This window comes from Stegostoma tigrinum, chromosome 16 (assembly GCF_030684315.1).
Source record: "Stegostoma tigrinum isolate sSteTig4 chromosome 16, sSteTig4.hap1, whole genome shotgun sequence".
Lineage (NCBI taxonomy): Eukaryota > Metazoa > Chordata > Chondrichthyes > Orectolobiformes > Stegostomatidae > Stegostoma > Stegostoma tigrinum.
In genome coordinates, this window is record NC_081369.1 from 48,978,886 (window position 1) to 49,002,120 (window position 23,235).

Consider the following 23,235-nt stretch of genomic DNA (forward strand, 5'->3'; position numbering starts at 1 on the left):
TTAATAAATGAACTTATTTGACTAAATTACAAAAACATCCTCCAATCGCCAGCTAGCCTTGATGAGGTTTTCAAAACTGGAGCTTCTGGTCTGAGAGCACAAGACCTCTCCTACCATACTTCAAACAAAGAACAAAGAACAATCAGAAATACAAAAATCTACTATTGCATTTCAGACAAGACCCTTTCACTTTGAAATAGGTAACAATAAAAGGATATTAATTAGTGAGAAAAGCAAGCCACTAATCAAGATTTCCAATTATAGAAAAAAAGTTCTTTGTAGTGTGTATTTGATTATTAGACAATTTACATATAGGCAGACTGCCATCACATGACTAGAGCCCCTAAATCAAATTAACTCTACATCCTCAGGTGACTTGCATTTTCCACAACTCATTTTACACACACGTGCAACAATGTACTAAAGAGGATTCCATTTAAGACATTACTACCTTGAAAAACTTTGACCCATTCAATATACTGCACACCTCCTTAAAAGCAGGATAACTATTCTGAAAGTACTAGAATACCCTGGCCTCACTCCTGCAATCTTCTCATTTACAAGCTGTATTTCCATTTCCACGTTGCATCAGCATCTTCTTAAATTGCTAAGAGATAGTAGAACTGCCATTGCCGGAGTCAGGGATAACACAAGTGTGGAGCCGGAGGAACACAGCAGGTCAGGCAGAGTCAAAGGAGCAGGAAAGCTGACATTTTGGGGTCAGGAAACTTCAGCTTTCCTGCTCCTCTGATGCTACCTAGCCTGCCACGTTCCTCCAGCTCCACACTGTCTTCTTAAAATGCTGTCTGCGACTGAAAGAACTATAGCTACCCATGTTTCACAGCAGAGTTAGAAGTGCAAATTGCATGCTTCTTTGGGAAGTATGCTTAAAAGAGGTGAGTAACCATTGCAAACATTATTATCCTCCATGAGGCATAGCTAACTGGTAAGTGGGGGGGGAGAAAGAATAAAGGAGTCAGATTGTCATTATTCAAATCACTTGAGAAATGACCTTTATAAGCTTAGACAAAAATAAATCAGAACTTATACTTGCATAATTTTATTGTGTAAAGCATTTGTGGAACAAATGAAGCTTTTGCTTGGTGCAGTTCTTTGAAGGGCTGTAAGTTGGTTCAGCTAAGTTAATTATGATGGTTGTATAATACTCAAACAACCAATAAAACTCAACAAACAGAACAATTCATTCACTCTTGCCCTCAAAATTCCAATTTATGCCTTTATTCAAATGCACCTTCAAGCTACATTCCCAGTCATCAAGGTTAATGGATGTCAACTGTCTAGGTCATTTGTTTATGGAAATCATGCATCAGTTTGCTCAGCATATTTCCCATTCTTCCAACTGCTGAGAAATTACAAGTGTTTTATTGCTACCGATTCACGTTACAGCAAGATACAAGATGATAGTAAGCTCATTGTCACTTCTAACAAGAAAGTCCAGTCTTTACTTGAATTTCAGATGGTAAATACTGGCTATAAATAGTCCAGGTTTTCTTTCAAAAATCCAAATCTTTGTATGTTATGACATCAATCTAGTTTAATAAAGGGTAGTAACCAAAATATCTCATCCATTGATCCCTGGTTACGATTCAGCAAAAAGAAAATTTCACAAGACTGGACTCGTGAGAAGGGCTACAGGAGAGTGTGTCTTAGGAATCTGTACAACTCTTTAAAATTCTCAATAAAAAGTCACAAGCATGTCATTGTAACTTGTGTCACCATTTGTAGCACTACTTTTTTAAAAAAAACACAAAATATCCACTCAGCAAAGCTTCAAGGACAGAGAATAGTCTGGCACTTTAAGAAACAGGAACTGCAACGTGATGTAGAGACACAAATGGAATTAGCTGTTGATATCTTGCCCATGATATAATTACTGTTTACATAAAGCTTGATAAGCAAAACATCAAACCCCTTTGTTACAGACCAAATCATTTGCTTGCTAGGCGCAGCTAAGCCTTGACCTCTCATTACATCGATTGATTAGTTGCACCTATGTGAATTGACTGGTCACAGTGTTCTTCTCAATCCACTGCAATTTTTTTGTTTGAACATGTGCCTGTGGAATGCTGCCTCAGACAGGGATTAAGCAAACGGATTAATCTCCAACTTTTGCAGATTTGCAGTCATGGGCTGCATTGAACACTGAAATCATGCCTCAACTGTACTTTTTGAATAGTAACTGTCTCAAACAAATTTCCCATCTGCACCCTCTGCATAAACATGAGCCCATTTAAAGCTCCACTGTACCAATCCTGACTCTCACCAAGTTCCATTTACCCATTGCCTTGTGTTCACTGATCAATGCTGAACCCCAATTTTAAAAAACCTTTAAGTCTCTATTTTACCTTTGCCTTGCCCAACTGCTAACCTTCTTCACCCTTACAAAACTCCAAGCTCTAATTTCAGCCTCTTGCAGAACCCCAATTAACTATCATTCACCATTGATAGCGGTTCTTTTATTGTGATCCATGTCACATCTTGTTCAATAAAGCTCCTGAAATACCGTGGCATTTCATACTAAAGGTTGCTATACAAATGTTATTTTTTTTTAATCTGAAAGTGGTGTGCTCAAGATGCTGGATTTTTCATGGCCTCCTTTAACTTCTATTACATTCAAGATGTAAATGACCATCCACCCCACCCCATGGTTCAATGAGGGAACAAAACTAGACAGTGGCTCACATAGCACTCCTTTTGCCAAGGAGCTAGTAAATGTAAACTTACAGAAAATAAAGATTAATCATCCCAAGTTACTTTAAAATAAAAGTTGTAAAGAGAGTGTTTTTTGGTGTTAAATGGTATTAAACAAGGAAGGAAGAAGGAAGAAACAGTGGCTGCAAAGTCAGCTCTTCAACATTTATAGCCAATAGGTGCGATAAATAGCAATTGCTGGTACTCTTTATTTAGCTTCTGCATATTTGTAGGAGGAATTTGAACTTGCAATCCTTGGAATTTTACCAACGCACTCAGCAACATTACTGAATAGAACGCCACTGGTTATGAAATTTTGCTCCGGCATCATGAGGAGACAGTGAATTGCATAATTTAAAATGATTGTGTGATCAAGGCAGTTACCATCCAGGGGACATCATAGAATACTCAATCCTACCATCAGGTTACAGTTGCTGCAGCAACCACTGCCAGCCAAATGTGCTTACTACGCATCTCACAAGCACAATCAAGATTAATAGCTTCTAGCTCTAGATTCATTAAAAGTTGCTTTATTAAAATAAAAACACATTTCATTTTTGAAAAAAAATTTATTCGAGAATGCATAATCACCATCTATTTCCCCAAACCCTCCAACAGATATCTTTCACTTAAGTTTCCAGAACAAGGAGCCTGGGAAACTTGCATATAAAAATTGAAACAAAATAAGCATTCGCCTCCTAGGACCATTTGGGGAAAAAAAAAGGGAGTAATTGTGTCAACCACGCAATGTAAAACAAAACAAACCAATAAATTGATGAAGCGCTTTTGACTGTGCCGGTGGACTCTTACACGCACCTCCAAAACAAAATTTAAGAGGGCATTCACAATGCTGAATGACTACATGTCCCATGGGGGTTGATGTGGGTAGAGGTGCAACTATATACCCATCCAATTTTCTCCACATCCTTATAGCCAAGCAGCAGGTAGAAGGTTGCTAATACACTTCATTCAAGTTGTGCATCATAATTGGCTCCTCCAGTTTTCTCTAGTTCTTGTTTGATATATTCCTCAGCCAATTCTTGTTGGTCACAGATGACAAACTCCTTAGCAAAGTTCTACAAGATAAAAAGAAAATGGAATGAAAATGCATTTCACAACAAATTATGCACCTGACAAAAAGGTGACTCCTCCAAAATTAGCAGTTTCAAAGCAAGTGCACATTGTTCAATTCTAGAGAATTACATTTCCAAACTGTCAAAAAAGTCTGGAGTAGGGAGTTAAGTGACTTCAGTTACTTAGGCCTCAAACAAATGGCAATGTTTTTAACAAGTTCTTAGATTGTTAGAGCTAAAATAACTATTAAATTCAAATGCTATAAGCAAAAAACAAAATGAAGTGCATCTGTGCCTGAGCAACTACTAATTGTAATTGAAACTTAAAAAAAAAATCAGGAAAGTAAGGATAATTACAGAAAGCAAACAGTTGTAAAAAGGAATTATATATATTTTGATGGCACATTAAAAGTATTGCTTGCACTAGTGACCATCTTGTATTGTCAACTGAAGTACCATTTTTAAAAAGGTAAGAAAGAGAATTGGTGGCATTTTGATCCTATGCTCTACAAACCCATACAAATATAGATAGCCATGCTATTAAATCCAAATCAATGAACTATTCAAGTGCATGTACAAAATGTTACATGTATCACAGTCCACTGCTGATCATATCTGATTTACTTATTCCCAAAGGGTGTGAATGGCTCCTTTCTTTCAGGCAAGTTTGCAATGCAATTTCCCCTTCTCCTATTCACAAACTCTTCTGTCGATCCCTCAAAACATTTGAAGTCTTTCAAACAATTCCATTTTGATTTAGAGTCAGAGACATACAGCAAGGAAACAGACACTTCAGTCCAGCTCATCCACACCAACAAGATATCCTAAATTAATCTAGTCCCATAACCCTCTAACCCCACCACCCCCCCCATGCCTTTAAAATGGTTGTAATTGTGCCAGCCTCCACCACCTCATTCCATACACGCACCATCCTCTGCATGGAAAGTTGCCCCTTAGGTCCCTTTTCAATCTTTCCCCTTTCACCTTCAATCTATGCCCTCCAGTTTTGGGCTCTACTACCTGGGTGTGTGGTGGGGGGGGGGGGGGGGGGGGGGTGAAGAGAGAACCACCCTCAAGTTTTCAAAACCACACTTAAAAGTGGAAATTACAGGGAAAGCACCCAAAGCCTCATTATGTACACAAAAAGATTTAAAAATCAAGATGGTTTGGGTTAACAAATAAATTACATGATTTACAAAATCTCTAAAATTCAACACAACAGTAAGTAGAACTTGGAAAGTCAGTAGCAAAATTATACTGAACAATTCCAGTTTAGAATATTCCTAGAAGTTAACAATGCATAAATAAAATGAATTCTTAGAACAGCATGGGGGAAGAACTGATGACCCAAGGGGTATCTGTGATATTGACCCTCAAAAGGCATTGTACCTACAAAACTGGAAAGAAGTGGTAACTTGCTTCTTGGAAATTACTAATATTATATAAACAACACTTCAGGAGTTTTAAATGTTAGGCTGAAAGGCAGAGTGTTATTTTTGGCTAGTACTCATTCAGCAGGAGATCACAGTATGCCACATCAGTTCTATACAAGGACAGCTTAATTCTTCCTTTGCTTAGTACATTGCATAGACAAAAAAAACTTAAAAAATTATGTTTACAAAAAAAACTTTAAAAATACACAGAACTACTACATCCATGTCAAAGTGTTCTGCAGTCAATGTTTACAGCAAAACAACAGTAGTGAACGGTACAATGTTTGCCAAATATTTAGTATATCACTTCCCATATCCAAAACAGTTATTTAAGGGTCAGCTCATATTCTATATACACAGTCATAAACAGAGACCACCATTCAGACAATGTTTGGACTGTCCAATCCCATGCCATTTTCCATGGGGTCCATAGCCTCGTTGAATCCACAGCAATTCAAATCCACATGTTAAAAGTAAGTGTTCTTCCTAAATATATGGAGGCTCCTACATCAGCTAATTGTTAAGGCAGTGAATTCCAAGGCTCTAATCACCCTCTGGGTAGTAAAAAAATTCAAAAGTTTAATCTTATGGCCAAATACCTTATTATTATGGTTAAGTATGAATATTCTAAATTTGGAATAAAGATGTCCAAGCAGTAAAGTTAAGAAATGCCAACATCAGGTTGAGCATTATGTGTAGTTCAGTAACAAATTCTGGCCATCCGTTTTTTAGACGCATTCATAATTGGTTACAAAAGCTGCATTGTATGTAGCAGAATGGTTGCATTTTGCGAGCAGAGGCCCTGATACTCATGTTAATTTACTGTGCACAATGAATACTAACTGTCCTTCTATTGTACAAAGCACATATCCTACTTCTCGCAGAATCCCGAGTCAGTCAAAAAAACTCCACTCAAAGCTCCAAGGAACAAGTTTTAATTGTTTGCTATATTTATTTACTCTCCAAGTTGTTCATGTCTGATTTTTCTCCCAGCTACAAATAAAAATGACAAAATTATTTTTACCTGCTAGAAAAATACAGCAGCAACATTATTGGAAGGGGGAGCAGGGGGTTTAAAAATCATACTGGAGTAATTGCCTGTAGCACATCTTACACATTATATTGGACTACATTCCATTTCATGCTTTATTGTAGTCGCTGCATTTTAACACTATTCACTGGCATTACATCCATTGCACACTGATATCAAATTAAGGGTGCTAAGTACCGATCAAACCGAGGCCATTTGTTCACCACTAACCACAATGCGCAATGCCTGCGCTTTTGTAAAAATAGCATTCCACAAATATACTGTAGGAGCACAAGCAAAGTACCAGGGAGGCAAAGAAACCAGGGCAGAGGGGGATTCCACTGTACTGAGGAACAAGGAAAACATGGGTTCATAAATGAACAGTATCTCTCCAGCGATTTCCAAAACCCAAGTCCTTTCTCACACACTGTCTTCTTTCCTCCACACTGCTTCCATACCTCCTTTGGGGAATTAATTCCCTTCATGCAAAATATTCTGCAGCTCTCATCTTTCAAGTTGATGTTTTTCCCCCTGGAAGAGAAATTAATAAATAAACTATGCAAGCTTAAAGCCTAGATCAACAGGACCTCTTCTTCAGAGTGAAGATTTTACTCATGTATTGCACACCTAGATTAAACCAGCTTTTCTGTACCATTTTTAAATTCATGCAGCGTGTTTCTGGACAACACAAATGTACAATTCTTGTCATTGTGTAGCTGTATTAGTCTAGTGAGCAGACTTTGCCTCAATTTCTGTTCAATTCACTCAAGTACACAACCCAAAATCTAAGTGGTCCCTGTCCTTGTTTATTTATAATTGTACCTCACCAATCATTGTGCATTTAGACATATGCCATTATTCCACTCTTTCCTCAGTTCTTGGTTTCTTCTAATATGGTACTGCTTCCAAGATACTATCCCATACATCTCATTCCTGTCTATGAGACAGAGATTATTCCAGTCCGTTCACTATCTTGGTGTAACATGTGATTTAGAAATTACCTTCTAACTGGTCTTGCCTTTAAAGACATAGCTGCTAAAAGAATGAATCCCTGGTAGGTGAAGGAATCGAGAGAGGAATAAAAGCATACTCATCTTCACCAATCCATCTATTACAGATGCATCAGCCTATGACATTTTCCTTGCCAATATCCACCCAAACACTTCATGAACCATGCCATATAAGGGCCTGCTCCAAGCTCGTGGGACAAGATATTCATTTTGACTTAATACCTTTCGCCACAGAACTATCATAAAAGTACTAAAAACTTAAACCCTCACTCTTGCCCCATGCCTCTAGCCACACTTTAATCCTCCATTTTCTAAAGATGCAAGTTCAGCCCTTATTTTAAAATCACATTATAATGCATTATTTTCACACTTGCAACGGAAATTGCCCATGTTAACCAGTCATGCTGTAAATACACCCTTTTCAGACAGTTCACTAATGCCTCCTCTGCCATAATGAGTGTTGTTGGCTTCCAAATCCATTGTCAACTTTTCCAGAACTGCATTTTTGAATCATTGTGACAAAGTTTCCACAACTATCACAGTACAGAATCAGCTCTCAACATCACAAATTACATTCTATGTTGCTGTTAAAAAGCCAAACATTCCTTCCCTGACCTTCTCAACTCATTTGCAGCCCTTGAAATGGTTGACCACAACATCTGCATCCAAAACCCCACTTTTGTACAGCTGAGTTTATTCATTTAAATCCATTCTCACATCTAAAATCATAGCCAAAGAAACAGTCAACTACAATGGCTGCTCTTCCTGATCGATCATCTCCAACCTCCCACAAGAGTCTTTGGATTGCTGTGAATTTCTCAATTGAATACTACCTCCAGAACAATATTCAAGAGCACAGAATTAGATTTCATGCATGCACAGAAGAGACCAACTTTATTTCACCATATCTCCAGAGTCGTCCAGTGTTGCTAAGCCATCTGAAACTTAATATTGCAGTAGCAATAAGTTTTCTCCACCCAAGAACATGGAAGCCACTGTTTTCAGCAACTTTCAAACCCTGTTAATCAATGCAGACTATCATTTTCTCAGGAACAGTTTGAGATTATCCTAGTTGGTTCACAAGTGAGCTTCTGACCATTCTAGCCTTCAAAAATATAGCTGCTAAAAGAATGAATCTATGTAGGTGCTGAAGGAACCAAGAGGGGAATAAAAGCATACTCACCTTCACCAATCCATCTATTACAGATGCATTAGCGTATGACAGTATTCGTAGCAGTGGCAAAGTCCTGTCTTCACATGACTACTCTCTACATTTCTGCACTTGAATGGTGCTAAATGGGACAGACCTCTCAACAGATCTCAGCTTACAAGTGGACATCAGCAAAATTATACTCAATTAAACTGCAAGCTCATAGCCCAGATAGCCCCCACTCTAGCATTATCAACCAGAGTATAAATGCCATGCCAGGAGCTGAACCAGGCATACTTAGGAGTGCCAACCTAACTAAACTACTCCACAGGCCTGCAACATCCAGTCACAAGTGGTGACTGAACCATTAAAACAACTCACTAGAGGAAGGTACTCCACAAATATCATTATCTCCAATGATGGAGAGCCAGAATACCAGAACCAAAAAGAGATAAGGCTGAAGTACATGCAGCAATCTTCAGCCAAAAGGGCCGAGTATTCGATCCATCTCTGCTTCTTCACTAGTTGCCAGCACCACAGATACCAGTCTTCAGCCAATTTGATTCACTTCAAATGATCAGAGGAAAGCTCAAAGCATTGATATTACACAGACCACAGCCTATTGCATTCCAGCAATAGTACTGGAGACTTGCACTTGGAGCTCAAAAATGGTCTGAGGAGATCCAGGAGGGGGCACGAGAAAGGTTTGGCAGAAGGAATCCGGGAAAACACAAAGGCATTTTACACTTATGAGAGGAATAAGAGAATGGTCAAAGAAAGAGTAGGGCCGATCAGGGATAGCATAGGGAACTTGTGTGTGGAGCCTGAGGAGGTAGGGGAAGCTTCTGTCTTTACGAAAGAAACCAACTTTGTAGTGAATGAAACCTTTGAAGAGCAGGTGTGCATGCTGGAATGGATAGAGATAGACGAAGCTGATGTGCTGAAAATTTTGTCAAACATTAAGATTGACAAGTCGCCAGGCCCGGATCAGATTTGTCCTCGGCTGCTTTGGGAAGCGAGAATGCAATTGCTTCGCCACTTGCGAAGATCTTTGCATCCTCGCTCTCCACTGGAGTCGTACCTGAGGACTGGAGAGAGGCAAATGTAATTCCTCTCTTCAAGAAAGGAAATAGGGAAATCCCCGGCAATTATAGACCGGTAAGTCTCACGTCTGTCGTCTGCAAGGTGTTAGAAAGGATTCTGAGGGATAAGATTTATGACCATCTGGAAGAGCATGGCTTGATCAAATACAGTCAACACGGCTTTGTGAGGGGTAGGTCATGCCTTACGAACCTTAGAGTTTTTTGAGGATGTGACTAGAAAGGTTGATGAGGGTCGAGCTGTGGATGTGGTGTATATGGACTTCAGTAAGGCATTTGATAAGGTTCCCCATGGTAGGCTCACTGAGAAGGTCAGGAGGAATGGGATACAGGGGAACTTAGCTGCTTGGATACAGAATTGGATGGCCAACAGAAGACAGCGAGTGGTAGTAGAAGGAAAATATTCTGCCTGGAAGTCAGTGGTGAGTGGAGTTCCACAGGGCTCTGTCCTTGGGCCTCTACTGTTTGTAATTTTTATTAATGACTTGGACGAGGGGATTGAAGGATGGGTCAGCAAGTTTGCAGACGACACAAAGGTCGGAGGTGTCGTTGACAGTATAGAGGGCTGTTGTAGGCTGCAGCGGGACATTGACAGGATGCAGAGATGGGCTGAGAGGTGGCAGATGGAGTTCAACCTGGAGAAATGCGAGGTGATGCATTTTGGAAGGTCGAATTTGAAAGCTGAGTACAGGATTAAGGATAGGATTCTTGGCAGCGTGGAGGAACAGAGGGATCTTGGTGTGCAGATACATAGATCCCTTAAAATGGCCACCCAAGTGGACAGGGTTGTTAAGAAAGCATATGGTGTTTTGGCTTTCATTAACAGGGGGATTGAGTTTAAGAGTCGTGAGATCTTGTTGCAGCTCTATAAAACTTTGGTTAGACCGCACTTGGAATACTGCATCCAGTTCTGGGCGCCCTATTATAGGAAAGATGTGGATGCTTTGGAGAGGGTTCAGAGGAGGTTTACCAGGATGCTGCCTGGACTGGAGGGCTTATCTTATGAAGAGAGGTTGACTGAGCTCGGTCTCTTTTCATTGGAGAAAAGGAGGAGGAGAGGTGACCTAATTGAGGTATACAAGATAATGAGAGGCATAGATAGAGTTGATAGCCAGAGACTATTTCCCAGGGCAGAAATGGCTAGCACGAGGGGTCATAGTTTTAAGCTGGTTGGTGGAAAGTATAGAGGGGATGTCAGAGGTGGGTTCTTTACACAGAGTTGTGAGAGCATGGAATGCGTTGCCAGCAGCAGTTGTGGAAGCAAGGTCATTGGGGTCATTTAAGAGACTGCTGGACATGTATATGGTCACAGAAATTTGAGGGTGCATACATGAGGATCAATGGTCAGCACAACATTGTGGGCCAAACTGAATAATGTCAGTGAGCAGTCGGGGCCATTTAACTCCTGACAAATTTGGTTCAAACATGGACAAGAGCTGAACTGGAGGCAAGGGGGTTTAAGAAAGTGTGATTGCCAAATACTACCGAGACATCAAGGGCAGAATGTGGTATCAATGACCCCCAGCAAAACACACACTCTAGGGGTTACTACTGATGAAAACAAAAATAAAACTTAGCAAAACTAACCAGAGAAATTTAGAGGCTTCAAAAGCAAGTCAGAGGCTAGGAAGCCGATAGCAAGTAACTCTCCTCCTGACTCTAAATCTGTCCACCATCTACAAAATGCAAATCAGAAATGCAATGGAATTTCCCCACTTGCCACTCAGGAAGCTGGGCACAATCCAGGACTAAGTAGCCCAACTGATTAGAGCGAGATCCACCACCATTCACACCCTCCACCACTGCAGTGTGTGTCACCTACAGGATGCAGCACAGAAATTCAGCAAAGGTCCTTAGACAGTGCGTTCCAAACCCATAACCACTTCCAACTAAAGAGAGAGACATCAACCATACCTGCCGTCCTGACTCGGAAATGTAGACAACATTTTTACACAGCCACTGGATCAAAATCCTGGGAATACCCTCCCTACGTCTACTTAGACTAATTGGACTGCAGTAGTTCAAAAAAGCTTGGAATCATGTCAAGGGTGATTAGGGATGGACATTAAATGATGGACCAGCCAAAACGCATGTCCCATGAAGGACTAGAAATAATACACTTACTTCCATCTTCACAATACTGCCCAGCTTCAGTTGCCTCTGCCCAAAACATATTTGATTCAAATATCCCAACATACCCCTGGCTGGGATAACAAGGTGTAGAGCTGGATGAACACAGCAGGCCAAGCAACATCATTGGAGCAGGAAGACTCTCTTGCATTATATCCTCCATATAATTACCAGCAGTGTCTTAACTCACAGCAAGTCCAGTTCTCCACCTTGCCCATGCTTGCTAACTTAGTGGGGCTGGTCAATCAACATCTTGATTTTAAAATTGTCATCCTCATTTTTAAAATCCCTCCACAGCCTCCTATAGGCCCACATCCTTAGTGTTAGAACTGTGGCTCCCTGAACATTGCCAATTTTCTTTTTAAAATCACATGACAGCTGGTGGCCAGGTCCTCAATTGCTTAGTCCCAAGCTCCAGATTTCCACCCCAGCTCACTTCCATCAAGAAAGCTTTTTTTGGGACTTGGCCATCTCACCTCTGTTTCAACATGTGTAAGGTATGACACTCAAACACAATGCTCCCATAAAGAATCATGGAATCTTTCCTTACACAAAAAGCTTTGAACAGTTCCAATAATTAGAACAATTTTGTAACTTAAGTTGGTTAACTAACAGTTCAAATAGAAATCTGAAGACAAATACAAAGTGCTGAGCAGGAAAACATCAACTGGTTCTTGAAACATGTTCCATTAGAATTGGAAAGTCTTTTGTAGACAGCCTCTAGCCACACTGTAACCTACCAGAAACATTGCTCAAAGTTCAGTCACATCCAGGCCCATTATTAATTGATCTAAAGCTAACTTTTCAGTCTCTTGGGGGAACCCAAACTAATCTAAGAAATCACACTGATGAAATATTTCAAAACTACCTAGGACTTATGTAATACAATTGCTGTACTGATTAAGAAAATTCAAGTCCCACAAATAGAAAGTCAATATTCATCGTATGAGCAGGCAATTCATTCCACAGGCCTACCAGCTTTCAGAGGACTGCAAGGAAGACACATATCCACAGTTATGCCCTTAGATAACCCAAAGGTGACCCTCAGACCTCACTAACCAATCTAGTTGCAATAATTCTTCTGCACAAATTTAGTCATCTCGTTATATCACAAAGTACTGATCAAATTAATCAAATCTATTCCCACTTCTAGTTTGTTAAGATTCCTTGAAACCATACTCAGCCAAACGTTGCCTTGATGTCAAAAGGTAATCTCTCACCTCATCAGTTCAGCTCTTGTCTGTAGTTGCCTTCAATACTACTTTCATTTCTGTTCCCTGTTGTGCATATGTATTTTTAGTCCTCCCCACGTGCATAACACCGTTTGCTGGGGATAAACATCTTTTGGCAAACAAGTTAATGGCACCAGTAAATTAAGATCTGCTTGTGTTTGAATGTTTCTATGTGCCTAACACGCAAGTCATTGCTTTATTCAATACCAAACTGGAGGGTTATTTCCTCTGCTAACTTTTAATCACAGCTTTGACAGAATTGCAAATAGAAAGGCCCAATAGAGATTCTTGCCAGCTGCTATCGGTAACTAGTCAAAAAAACAGATTCAAAACCAAAAACTTTGACTATGGGCATTCAGCTGCACTAAGTCCTCTCCAATTACACAAGATTCCCTCATGAAACAATTATTTGCAAGATGCTTTGTCAAAAAAGGTGTTGAAAGTCCAGGCACACATGTGACTTGACTGTCCTCATTGAGGAAATCATAACTGAGTAAAATTGCATTGTAAAAGTAGGTCATTAGATAAACATATGGACTATAATGGAATAGTGTAGGTTAGATGGGCTTCAGATTGGTTTCAATGGTTGGCACAATGCCAAGGGCCTGTACTGCGCTATAATGTTCTATGTAACACAAAACTTCATGTTCAGGTGTCATCTCTATCTCTACCTTGAATACTTGAAAACAAAAAACTACCTATTACTAAGTCTAGTTAATGTATTATCACCTTGCTGTACCTTTTTAAATACTGGAATGATTAATCATTCCAGATATGGAAATTTAACACCAAACAGCTAAAAGATATAGGGCCTGCAGAACAATTGCCCCGTTTAAGGACTCTTGGCACATTTCATCTGGGCCAGCACTCATCTATCTTAAAGGTTAATTACTTTGCCCAAGATAAAATGATCATCTACTATATAACCACTTTCGGTTAACACCACAACTTACAGCTATTCAGAGGTTAGCACTGCAGCCTCACAGGACCAGAGACCCGGGTTCAATTCCAGCCTTGGTCGACTGTGTGGAGTTTGCACATTCTCCGTGTCTGCGTGGGTTTCCTCCGGGTGCTCCGGTTTCCTCCCACAGTCCAAAGATGTGCAGGCTAGTTGGATCAGCCATGCTAAATTGCCTGTAGTGTTCAGGGGTGTGTGGGTTATAGGGGGATGGATCTGGGTGGGATGCTTCAAGGGGCGGTGTGGACTTGTTGGGCCAAAGGGCCTGTTCCCACTCTGTAGGTAATCTAATCTAATCTAAACATGGATACAAAACATATAATGTAATATATCCAAGAGATTCTTTCAATAGCCCCCAATTCAAGATTTTTGCTTTTCTTAACATAGTTAATGATTTTCTTGTTTTAGCCACAATTGCAGACCATACTGTTCATTGTTTAGCTGACATATGTTTTATAGAAGGAAAAGAAAGCTAAGGCTGAAGCATTTGCATCGACCTTCAGGCAGAGGAGCCAAAAGTTCACCGCACATGACAGATGCTAATCTACTGATTTGATTCACTCCACATGAGACCAAGAAACAGCCGAAGACTTCACACAATGCAATGATTGACTCCTGACAACATTTCAGCAATAGAACAGAGGACTTGTGCTCCAAAACTAGGGTGTGCCCCAAGTCAAGTTGTTCTAATATAGCTAGGACATTGATATCAACTGGTCAGTGAAAAATTGCCTAGGTTAGTTCTGTACCAAGAAACAATAACAAGTTAAATCTGACTAATTACCACCCCAGTCAAATGATTTAACCACAGGAAGAAGCCATCAAAAAATGTTATCAATTAATACTTGCCACAGCATATTCTGCTCATTGTTGCCCAGCTTGAGATCCAGTGCACTACTCAACACCAGGCCTTGTTACAGTTTTGTACAAACACGGACAAAAGAGCTGTCCTCTAGAGGGAAGTGAAGGTGACTACTCTTCACATCAACGACTCCAACCTTGCTAGGACTCCATGAGAATGAGGAAAACAGTTCACTAGTTGGAGTCATACCTAGCACAAAACGAAGATGGTTGTGCTGTTGGGATTAAGCCATTTGAGAAGTTCCTCAGGTGAGGCATTTTCAGTCAGTGTGTTTAGACATATTATAAAGAAGCCTTGGGCAGGGAAGCAGGGTGGAAATGGGGGACTTGATCCTCTGTATTCTGGTCCATAGGTAGAGACACGACCATTGTGCCACAATAGCCCTCCTGAGGGGCATATTCTAGGTCTAAATCATCTTCAAAGCACCATTAATATTCCTCACATACTAAAGCTGTCCGTGGCCATTTGCAGCATGATCTAGACAGGCTTGGGCTGATAAATGACAATTAACATGTGTCCATATTCACAAGAAATTTGAACCAATACCTTGATGTTTAACAACATCCCCATTGCTGAATTTCCCCACTGTCAACATCCTAGGGGTCATCATTGCCCAGAAACAGAACTAGACTTGCCGTGTCATATCTCTGGCTACAAAAGCAGGTCAGAAGTTCCGAGGAAGGGTCACCGGGCCTGAAACATTATCTGTTTCTTCCTTCACAGATGCTACCAGACCTGCTGAGCTTTTCCAGCAACTTTGTTTTTGTTCAAAAGTTAGGAATTATCCTATCTCCACCACCTTCATAAGTCAGGAAAGGGAGATGGAGTGCATGTCACTTGTCTGCAGAGTGCAGCTCCAACATTCATGAAATTCGGCACCTTCCAAGACAACGCAGCATACTTAATTGGCTCCAATCCAGTGGCAGTGTGCACCACTACAAGCTGCAAAGTAATATTCCAAGGATCCCATCATTTCAAATATTCTACTATTTTGGTCAATCATTTAAAAAGCTGAATTAATGGTGGATTCTCAGTTCCACTAACCAGTTCACACCTTAAACACTGTGGTTGATATTTTATGATTTTCAGTGCTGGAGTGATAATGTCAGCTGACATGTAGTGAATCTATGAATTAGATTGCAAAAAAAAGGCCTTTCTGCCCAGAGTCTGCACCAACCCTTCAAATAGCATCCCAGCCAGACCTGTGCCTCAAGCCTATCCTCTTATCTAGTATGGCTAACCCACTTAACCTACCCACCCCTGGACAACCATGGTAACTTAACATGGTCAATCCACCCAGCCTGCACATCCTTGGACTACAGGAGGAAACCAGAAAACCTGGTGGAAACATACATACTCCACACAGGCGGCCACTCGAGGCTGGAATCAAACCCAGGTCCCTGGGGCTGCGAAGCAGCTGTTGCTAGCTACTGAGCCCCTGTGCCACCCTAATTCAGAACCCAGGCTAAATGTTCTGGGGTCACTATTCAAATCCCACCATGGCAGATGGGGAATTTGAAATCAGTAAGAATCTGAATTAATTAACCTAATGACCATGTAACTGTTGTCAACTGCAGTAAATTCACTAACATCTTTTAGGGAAGGAAATCTTTGCTTGTCACTCTCAATTGCTCTCTAGACAATAAATGCTGCTACAACATAGTTATCCGCATGACAAAAGGAAGAGCAGAGAAAAGTAACAGGGGAAGCAGAGTTCCAAGACAGAGATCAACCTCAAGGAGGTAAGCTTATGCATCCTCATTTCTAAAAACAAAATCTTGCCTTTATTGAACATGTGAAATGTTACACAACTGTTTCCTCAGGAACACCTGGCCCTTCCATTCAGCAAGTGGCCCACACAGGAAAGACTGTCTATGTCAAGTTTGCACATTCTCCCCCATGTCTGCACATGCTTCCTCCAGGTGCTCTGGTTTCCTTCCATAGTCTAAAGGTGCGCAGATTAGGTGGATGGCCATGCTAAGTTGCACATCACTCTCAGGGATGTGCAGCCTTTGTGCATTAGGGGGTATTGTGCGTGCGCATGCATTGGATGCTCTTCAGAGGGCACTATGAACTCTATGGGCTGAATGGCCTGCTTCCAAACTGAAGAAATTCTATGAAGCATATGATTCTAGAGATCACATTCTCCTTACTTGCACGTAGGTTGTATTTGTCAACTCACATCTGGACCCCAAATTTTATGAGATGCAACTAACTAGAGGAAAGGAGGGGGGCTACGGGGCAGGTAGAGATGACACCAATGTGCCTGTCCCAAATGTGGGGAAGGAGATTTAATTTAAAAATACGTTTTAAACTCTCAGAAGAGAGTAAGTCAAACCAATCAATTCTCCCTTAGAATCATCCTTCCTTTAGTGTGACAGGACAACCAGATAAAACTTGCTTCATTCATATTTAAAAAGGAGACAAGCTCCATGAAGCTAGGATCAAACAAATTTTTGAAGAAAAACAACTATTTACTTCAAAAGTTCCAACAGCAGAACCAGAGAATGGCTTCAAAAAAACAAAAATATATAATTCAGCTACTTAACTGGTATCTTGCTTCAATTCTTGCCAGTGATTTTTTTTTGAGTTACATCAAGCAGATTTGGTTCTAAATGGTCCAAACGCAAACATGGCCAAAAGGAAAAGTAACCCCATCTTCAAATTCAATATGCACCCTCTCTAACACCTTCACTCTTCATAAATTATGCTGCCCAGAACAGGTTGCAATACTGCAGATGAAAATAAAAAAAATTGCCAGAGAAACTCAGCAGGATCTTTATAAAGAAAGCAAAGTTAACATCAAGTCCAGTGAACTTCCTTCAAATGATAATAAGGTAAACGGTGGCATATATGTTGAAGATGGTGGCAGTGAGGAGTAAGTACATTGGTGGAGACATGAGTTCTGAGTAAGGGTCACTGGACCCAAAACATTAACTGTTTCCTCCTTCACAGATGCTGCCAGACTTGCTGAGCTTTTCCAGCAACTTTTGTTGAGACAGTGATAGCTGAGAGCACTGTCAACCATGGTTAAGAATCCTCAGTTGAGGAAAAAGTGAAGATTTGAGACCCGTGTGGAAGGTGCCATGGTCAGGACAGATGCAGAGAAACTGAGAGAATGGAATATGTTACAGAAGCAGAACGATGGTTACCTGAACTACACATCCTAAGAGTCAATGGGCTTGTCGTGGATATAGCAGTGGCATAATGACTAGTACTGCTGCCTCAAAGTGCCAGGGAGCTGAGTTCAATTCCACCCTTGGGTGCCTGTGTGAGAATTTTACACATTCTCGCCACATCTGCATGGTCCAAAGATGCAGAGGCTAGGTGGATTGGCCATGGATAATGTAGTCTACGGTAGGCAGTTGGGTCTGGGTGGGATGCTCTTCGCAGGGTAGTCATGGTCTTGATGGGCCAAACAGCCTGCTTCAAAACAGTAGGGATTCTATGGTTCTAGATGGATAGCCTATCTCCCAGAAATGGAAACAGATAAAGGAAGGGATAGGAGAAAATGTCAACTGCATTCCTATCGCTCATTTGCTGTCTCAAAGCTGAAATCGTCTTTGTTAAACATGTACCCTTTAAGTCTGCACTTGTTTTCCTCAGCTAATCTTATCCTTCCTAAAGGTTTCCCAACCATAGGAGGTTACTGCCATTGCTGTGTTTACCTTTTCACTTTTTTTGAAGAGTCAAACATTGGTTATTTTCTAGCCCTCCCATGTAACCAAGCAGCATGGAAGATTAGGGCCAGTACCCGAAAAATTTTAACCTTCACCCCCCACCCTCAGGATTCTTGCAAGAATTCTATCTAGTCCAACTGACATGTCTAACTACCAGCAGCCTTTCTAAGAATGCCTTTTTAATTTCTAGCCTATCCAGTTTCAGCTAATTTCTCTTTCATTATGAAATTGACAATGTAGCTTTACTCAGTAAAGATGGATGCAAAGTATTTATTTAGCAAGTCAGACATGCCTCCCGCCAACATGTCTTTCAGTTACTAAATCAGCCTCTATACTTTTTATAAAAAATATACTCATCACCAGGCTTTTGGGTATTAACTTCCAGCATCTTTTCATATCCTTCTAGACTCAATTTCATTTCTGGCTTTTACACTCAGTCTGCTTTTCACGCTCTTACCAATTTGATATATCATGCATACCTTTGTCTACTTCAGCTTCTCTCTCAATAACCAAGGAATTCTAGACTTTTTTGGCCACACTTTGTCCCTGGCCCTTAAAAAAAGTGTTCTACCCTAAATCATAATGGCTACGAGAGGACAGCATTTCTTTGTTATAGTTTTACTTGCCAATCTTTGACATCAATTTCACACAGTACAGACTAGTTCTCAACCCACTGAAATGGACAATCTTCCAATTAAGAATTTTCACTTTTGGTTGCTCATCTTTTCTAAAGCCAACTTAATCATGGTATTGTAATCACTGTCCTCGAAATGCTTGCCCTACTGACACCACTTCTCATTCATCAGAACCAGATGATACAGATATCAATTTCCCCTGGTTAGGAGAAATGTACAAAACAAGAAAATTTCTTCAAGCATGCTTCATAATTTCTTTTCCCCCCCCTTTTGTCTTTTTGTTCTCCCAAATGGCATTAGGCAAATTATCATTACACTTTGGTTCTTTCACCCCCCTCTGCATCTACCCTCCTTGTTGATCTAAATAGCATAGTTAGTATAATGATATCGCCAATACTTTTGAATTTTATTTAAATGGATTCTGTCTTTAGTCTCTACAGGCATCGATATTCTGCTTCATTAATATTCTTCTTAAAATCAATAGTCACCTCTTCTCCTCACTTCCAACCTTTCCTCATCACTACTTACTCAAGGAATATTTAGCGTTCCAGTCACATCCTTTAGAACCAGATCTCTGATCACCATAAAATCACATTCCCACATGGTTGTGTAGCTGTAGATTACCAATTTTACCTACCACTTTATTTACATACATGCACAAAAATCAAGTATAAATTACAACTCTTTCAGAGCCTTCCTCGGCTTAACCTTAAACCGTAAACTTAACCACATTGTGGCCAATTCGTGAAACAGGATGCATTAAAAATTCCAAGCTCACACGGAACAGCAAGTGATAGCTCATGTATTAACCCTGCACATGGAAGTCCATGAAAGAACTGCAAGTTATTTTGAATGTAATTAGATGGCACAAGAAATGCAATATGTAAATATATATTTTAAGAAAATGTGTGGTCGGATCATTTGTACTATTTACTTGCTTGCAGATAACGTTACTTGCAAAAATAATTGAGAGGACAAATATAGTAATCTACATGATAAACATTTTATTTAATCCCTGGTGGGTTACATTATAATTAAAGTTAATTACTACTCCCGTAGAATTCCATCCCACACAAAAGATGCATGAGGGAGTGGGTTGTGATTCATTAGAGGCTATCTGATAATGGAAACTGTTTTTCTTCTGTGGATACTGGTACAGTGTTACGAGAAAGTCAAAAATCACAAAATCTTCTATTGCTGAGAGAATGATCAAACAGGGCAAATAGCTTTAAAAATCTCAAAACAGGGTCTGTAACCCTGTAGTTTTTAAATGGAGATTTAATTTTTAAGCTAGAATTTTTAGAAGGCAGGCAGTGCTGTATTTTATTTGTCTGTCCTCAAGACATACATCATCTCTGCCCACATTTATATTAGTAGCCAAACTGAATAACAATTTTAGTCCGAGGTAACTAAGCAAACTGATTGCTTTGAATTAATAAGATTAGCCAATTATTAAAGCATTCAACTGGTTAAATGGTCATTTTGCCCACCAATACATTTTAGACCCAATATAAACAGTGCAGTATACATATACACTCAGCTCAACATGTCATCATGAAATATATGAAAAGACAGCTTTGAGGAGTAAACATAGCTGCATTTAAAAAGCTTGAAGTTTAATGTGCCATCCCTAAAACAACTACAGATTATTTGAAGAGTTACACTTCTCTTGGTACAGATTGTAGGGCACAGTCAAAACTTTTTTTGCATTACAAAGGCACCCTGAAAATCTATTAGATTTTGGATAGAAAGTGGTGAAAATAGTCATTTATTTTTGAAATGCTAACAGGAAACTAAAATGGTGAGCAAACATGTAAATTAAAGACTCATTCTGCTAATCATTTCCATTGTATAATATTTGATTATATGAAAGAACATAAAATGGGATTAAGAAGGTTGAAAAGAAAAACTCAACTAATGCAAACAGCCTACCTGTACTACTTCCTTCACCAAACTTTTATCAGTGCTGACTTTGGCTCTCTGCAGTACAGCAACGCCATCTCCAATCCAGGTGATGAGAGCAAACTTGGCACGTTTGCTCATGGCATCTCCAGTGATGATTCGATGAAACCCAAACAAAATACGATCATCTGCAGAATGGCAGTAAGTTAGAAGTAGGACCATCTGGAGTATAAGCACTTGGGTCATTCAGCTTCAGTGAGGTTGCTCTCTCTATAAATGCTCAGTGTTTCTGAGCTATCTTTAGATTTTTAGCTTTTCTGTCAAAACTAGAAGAGACAGACTATAATCCACTAATGAATTAGTACCCAATTAGTTTTGGACACTAATTCTTCCACTAATGACCCAAAGAATTAAAGTACATACCAAACTAAGAAGGTAGAAGTCTTCAAAAGTGAATGTATAATTTGTTACAGCTATTTCAAAGTATTGCAGAAAGTGCACCAGTGTGCAATTCCATAGAGTGACAGGTCATTGGGGATTGATCCAAATACTCAAAAATGGGAAAAGAAACTGGGCTCTAACTTCTGACTCATATCTTGCTCAAAAGCCATCTCTCCACACCCACTTGTGGTGGGTGGAATAAGGAGGAAGCCCAGCAAGGAAAAAACAAAATCTCAAACATTTTTGGGACCAACTCAAACCATCCAATAGTAATAGAAAATCATCTTAAATCTACTCTTGACAGATCTTCCCAAAAGTCAAAATGGAAATAAAGATGGGAGACGATGGCAAACATAACATCACAATTTCAGTGGCATTTTCTCTTGAACGTTAAAAAGCCAAGCTTCCTTTAAACAAAATGGTTCCGTCTTGAGATGATTGAAGTTGCCCAACAGTTAAATCCCGATTAACGTTTCAGGTCAGCGCGGCTAAACTATTTTATACTTACGGTCAATTAATGCATCGCAACACAAAATTCCAAACTTCGGATTTCGAAGCTCGAAATCAACTGCGTTTAAAAAAAATTACTCGAAAAAAAACTGAGGATCAGCTGATCCTCAGCGCTTTTGAGGAAGAAGGAACCAAAAATAAGCGCTGAACAGTTCCCCACTGGAGAGCCACACCTTTATGAAAAAGTTATATTTTAATCGCTAACTTTAAACTGGTAACACACAAAGCCGGAGGGACAATTTAATACTTATTTACACAAATATATTTGTCGCGGAGATTTTTAAAAAATAGCTTTAGCCTGCTACTTCATAAGCGGTGGGCTATAGAATTTAGTTCTCTTAAAAAGAGATGATTATTCGATTTTAAATAAGTGATTTTCACCCCTCTTTTCAAAACTACATTAGTTACGAGATAGTCAAATCGGTAAAAATGGTACATCCAGGAATCTAGTTGTTTAGATCTGTCTATTAATTTTCTCTCCGGTTTATCTAAAATGCGCACCCCTACCATTGAAACGTTAAACGTGAGTAACAGCAAAGCCTAGTTAATGATTAACCTTAGGCTGGACAGATTGTGCGGGAAAAGCTGCGCCATCGGCACTTTAGTAAGGAACGTGGATTCAAATCGATCGTTTCTGTTGCGGCTGCAGTTCTCCAGATGCAGGATAACTTGAGACTATACCCTTCTTGCGACTTGAACTTAGCATATAACGTAGCATTCTCTCATAGTGCAGGATTTTCGGAGGCAGGCGAGCTATCTCCTAGCTTCCGCGAGATGGATGCTACACACGACAAACAAGAATAAAAATCGAGAACAAATGGCGTTTACGTTTTAAAAAAAAAACCCTAAATCTTACTCGTGCAATGAAGTTTAAAGTCCTCATAATTTGTGCCTTGTGAGTCAGGAACAATAAGGTGCCCATCGTATTTAAAAATAACCCTGCAAAGAAAGAGATACACATACACGCAATTAAAGATTTTAAATAGCATAAAGTTGGCAATAATTGCAAGTCAAAAAGAAGATTTGAGCTGAAACGAACCAATTGACATCGTTGTTATCATCCCGGACGAGGTTATATGACTCTCTGCACGCCTCTTTATCTATCTTTGTAGCCATTTGAGCGATAGGTGAATCAGCTGGTGAACTTCTGTACAACAAATCCCTGATCCGACTATCAATGGACTAAGAGCAAAAGCAAAAGCAAAAATAATGTCTGTAACTCGAAGGGACGTTGCTGCTGGCGTTTTACTGCAGTTTCCGCAGCATCTGATAACACGTCTCAGGCATAGGTTAGGAAGCACCCGCTATGAGGCTGCAGATAAATGCAAGCAGCTTTAGCGGATGCATGTCAACCCCTTTTACCGGCTTTGGGCGTTG

At 39.9% G+C, this 23,235-nt stretch overlaps 1 protein-coding gene across 1 annotated transcript; it reads right to left on the reverse strand.

Moving 5' to 3' along the window:
• Positions 1-1,044: 1,044 nt before the first annotated feature.
• On the reverse strand, positions 1,045-23,235 carry cotl1 (coactosin-like F-actin binding protein 1). Its single transcript, XM_048547100.2, has 4 exons — positions 22,898-23,235; positions 22,715-22,797; positions 20,938-21,095; positions 1,045-3,788 (listed from the first exon to the last, which is right to left on the reverse strand). The coding sequence occupies exons 1-4, from the start codon at positions 22,972-22,974 to the stop codon at positions 3,678-3,680; spliced, it is 429 nt and encodes a 142-aa protein (XP_048403057.1). The 5' UTR covers positions 22,975-23,235; the 3' UTR covers positions 1,045-3,677.

Coding starts and splice junctions, on each gene's coding strand:
- cotl1 (XM_048547100.2), bottom strand. CDS start 22,974: ATGGCTACAAAGATAGATAAAGAGGCGTGCAGAGAGTCATATAACCTC. Junction 22,798..22,897: donor GATAACAACGATGTCAATTG/GTTCGTTTCAGC, acceptor CTTTCTTTGCAG/GGTTATTTTTAAATACGATG. Junction 3,789..20,937: donor TGGTGAAGGAAGTAGTACAG/GTAGGCTGTTTG, acceptor TTTATCTTGTAG/AACTTTGCTAAGGAGTTTGT.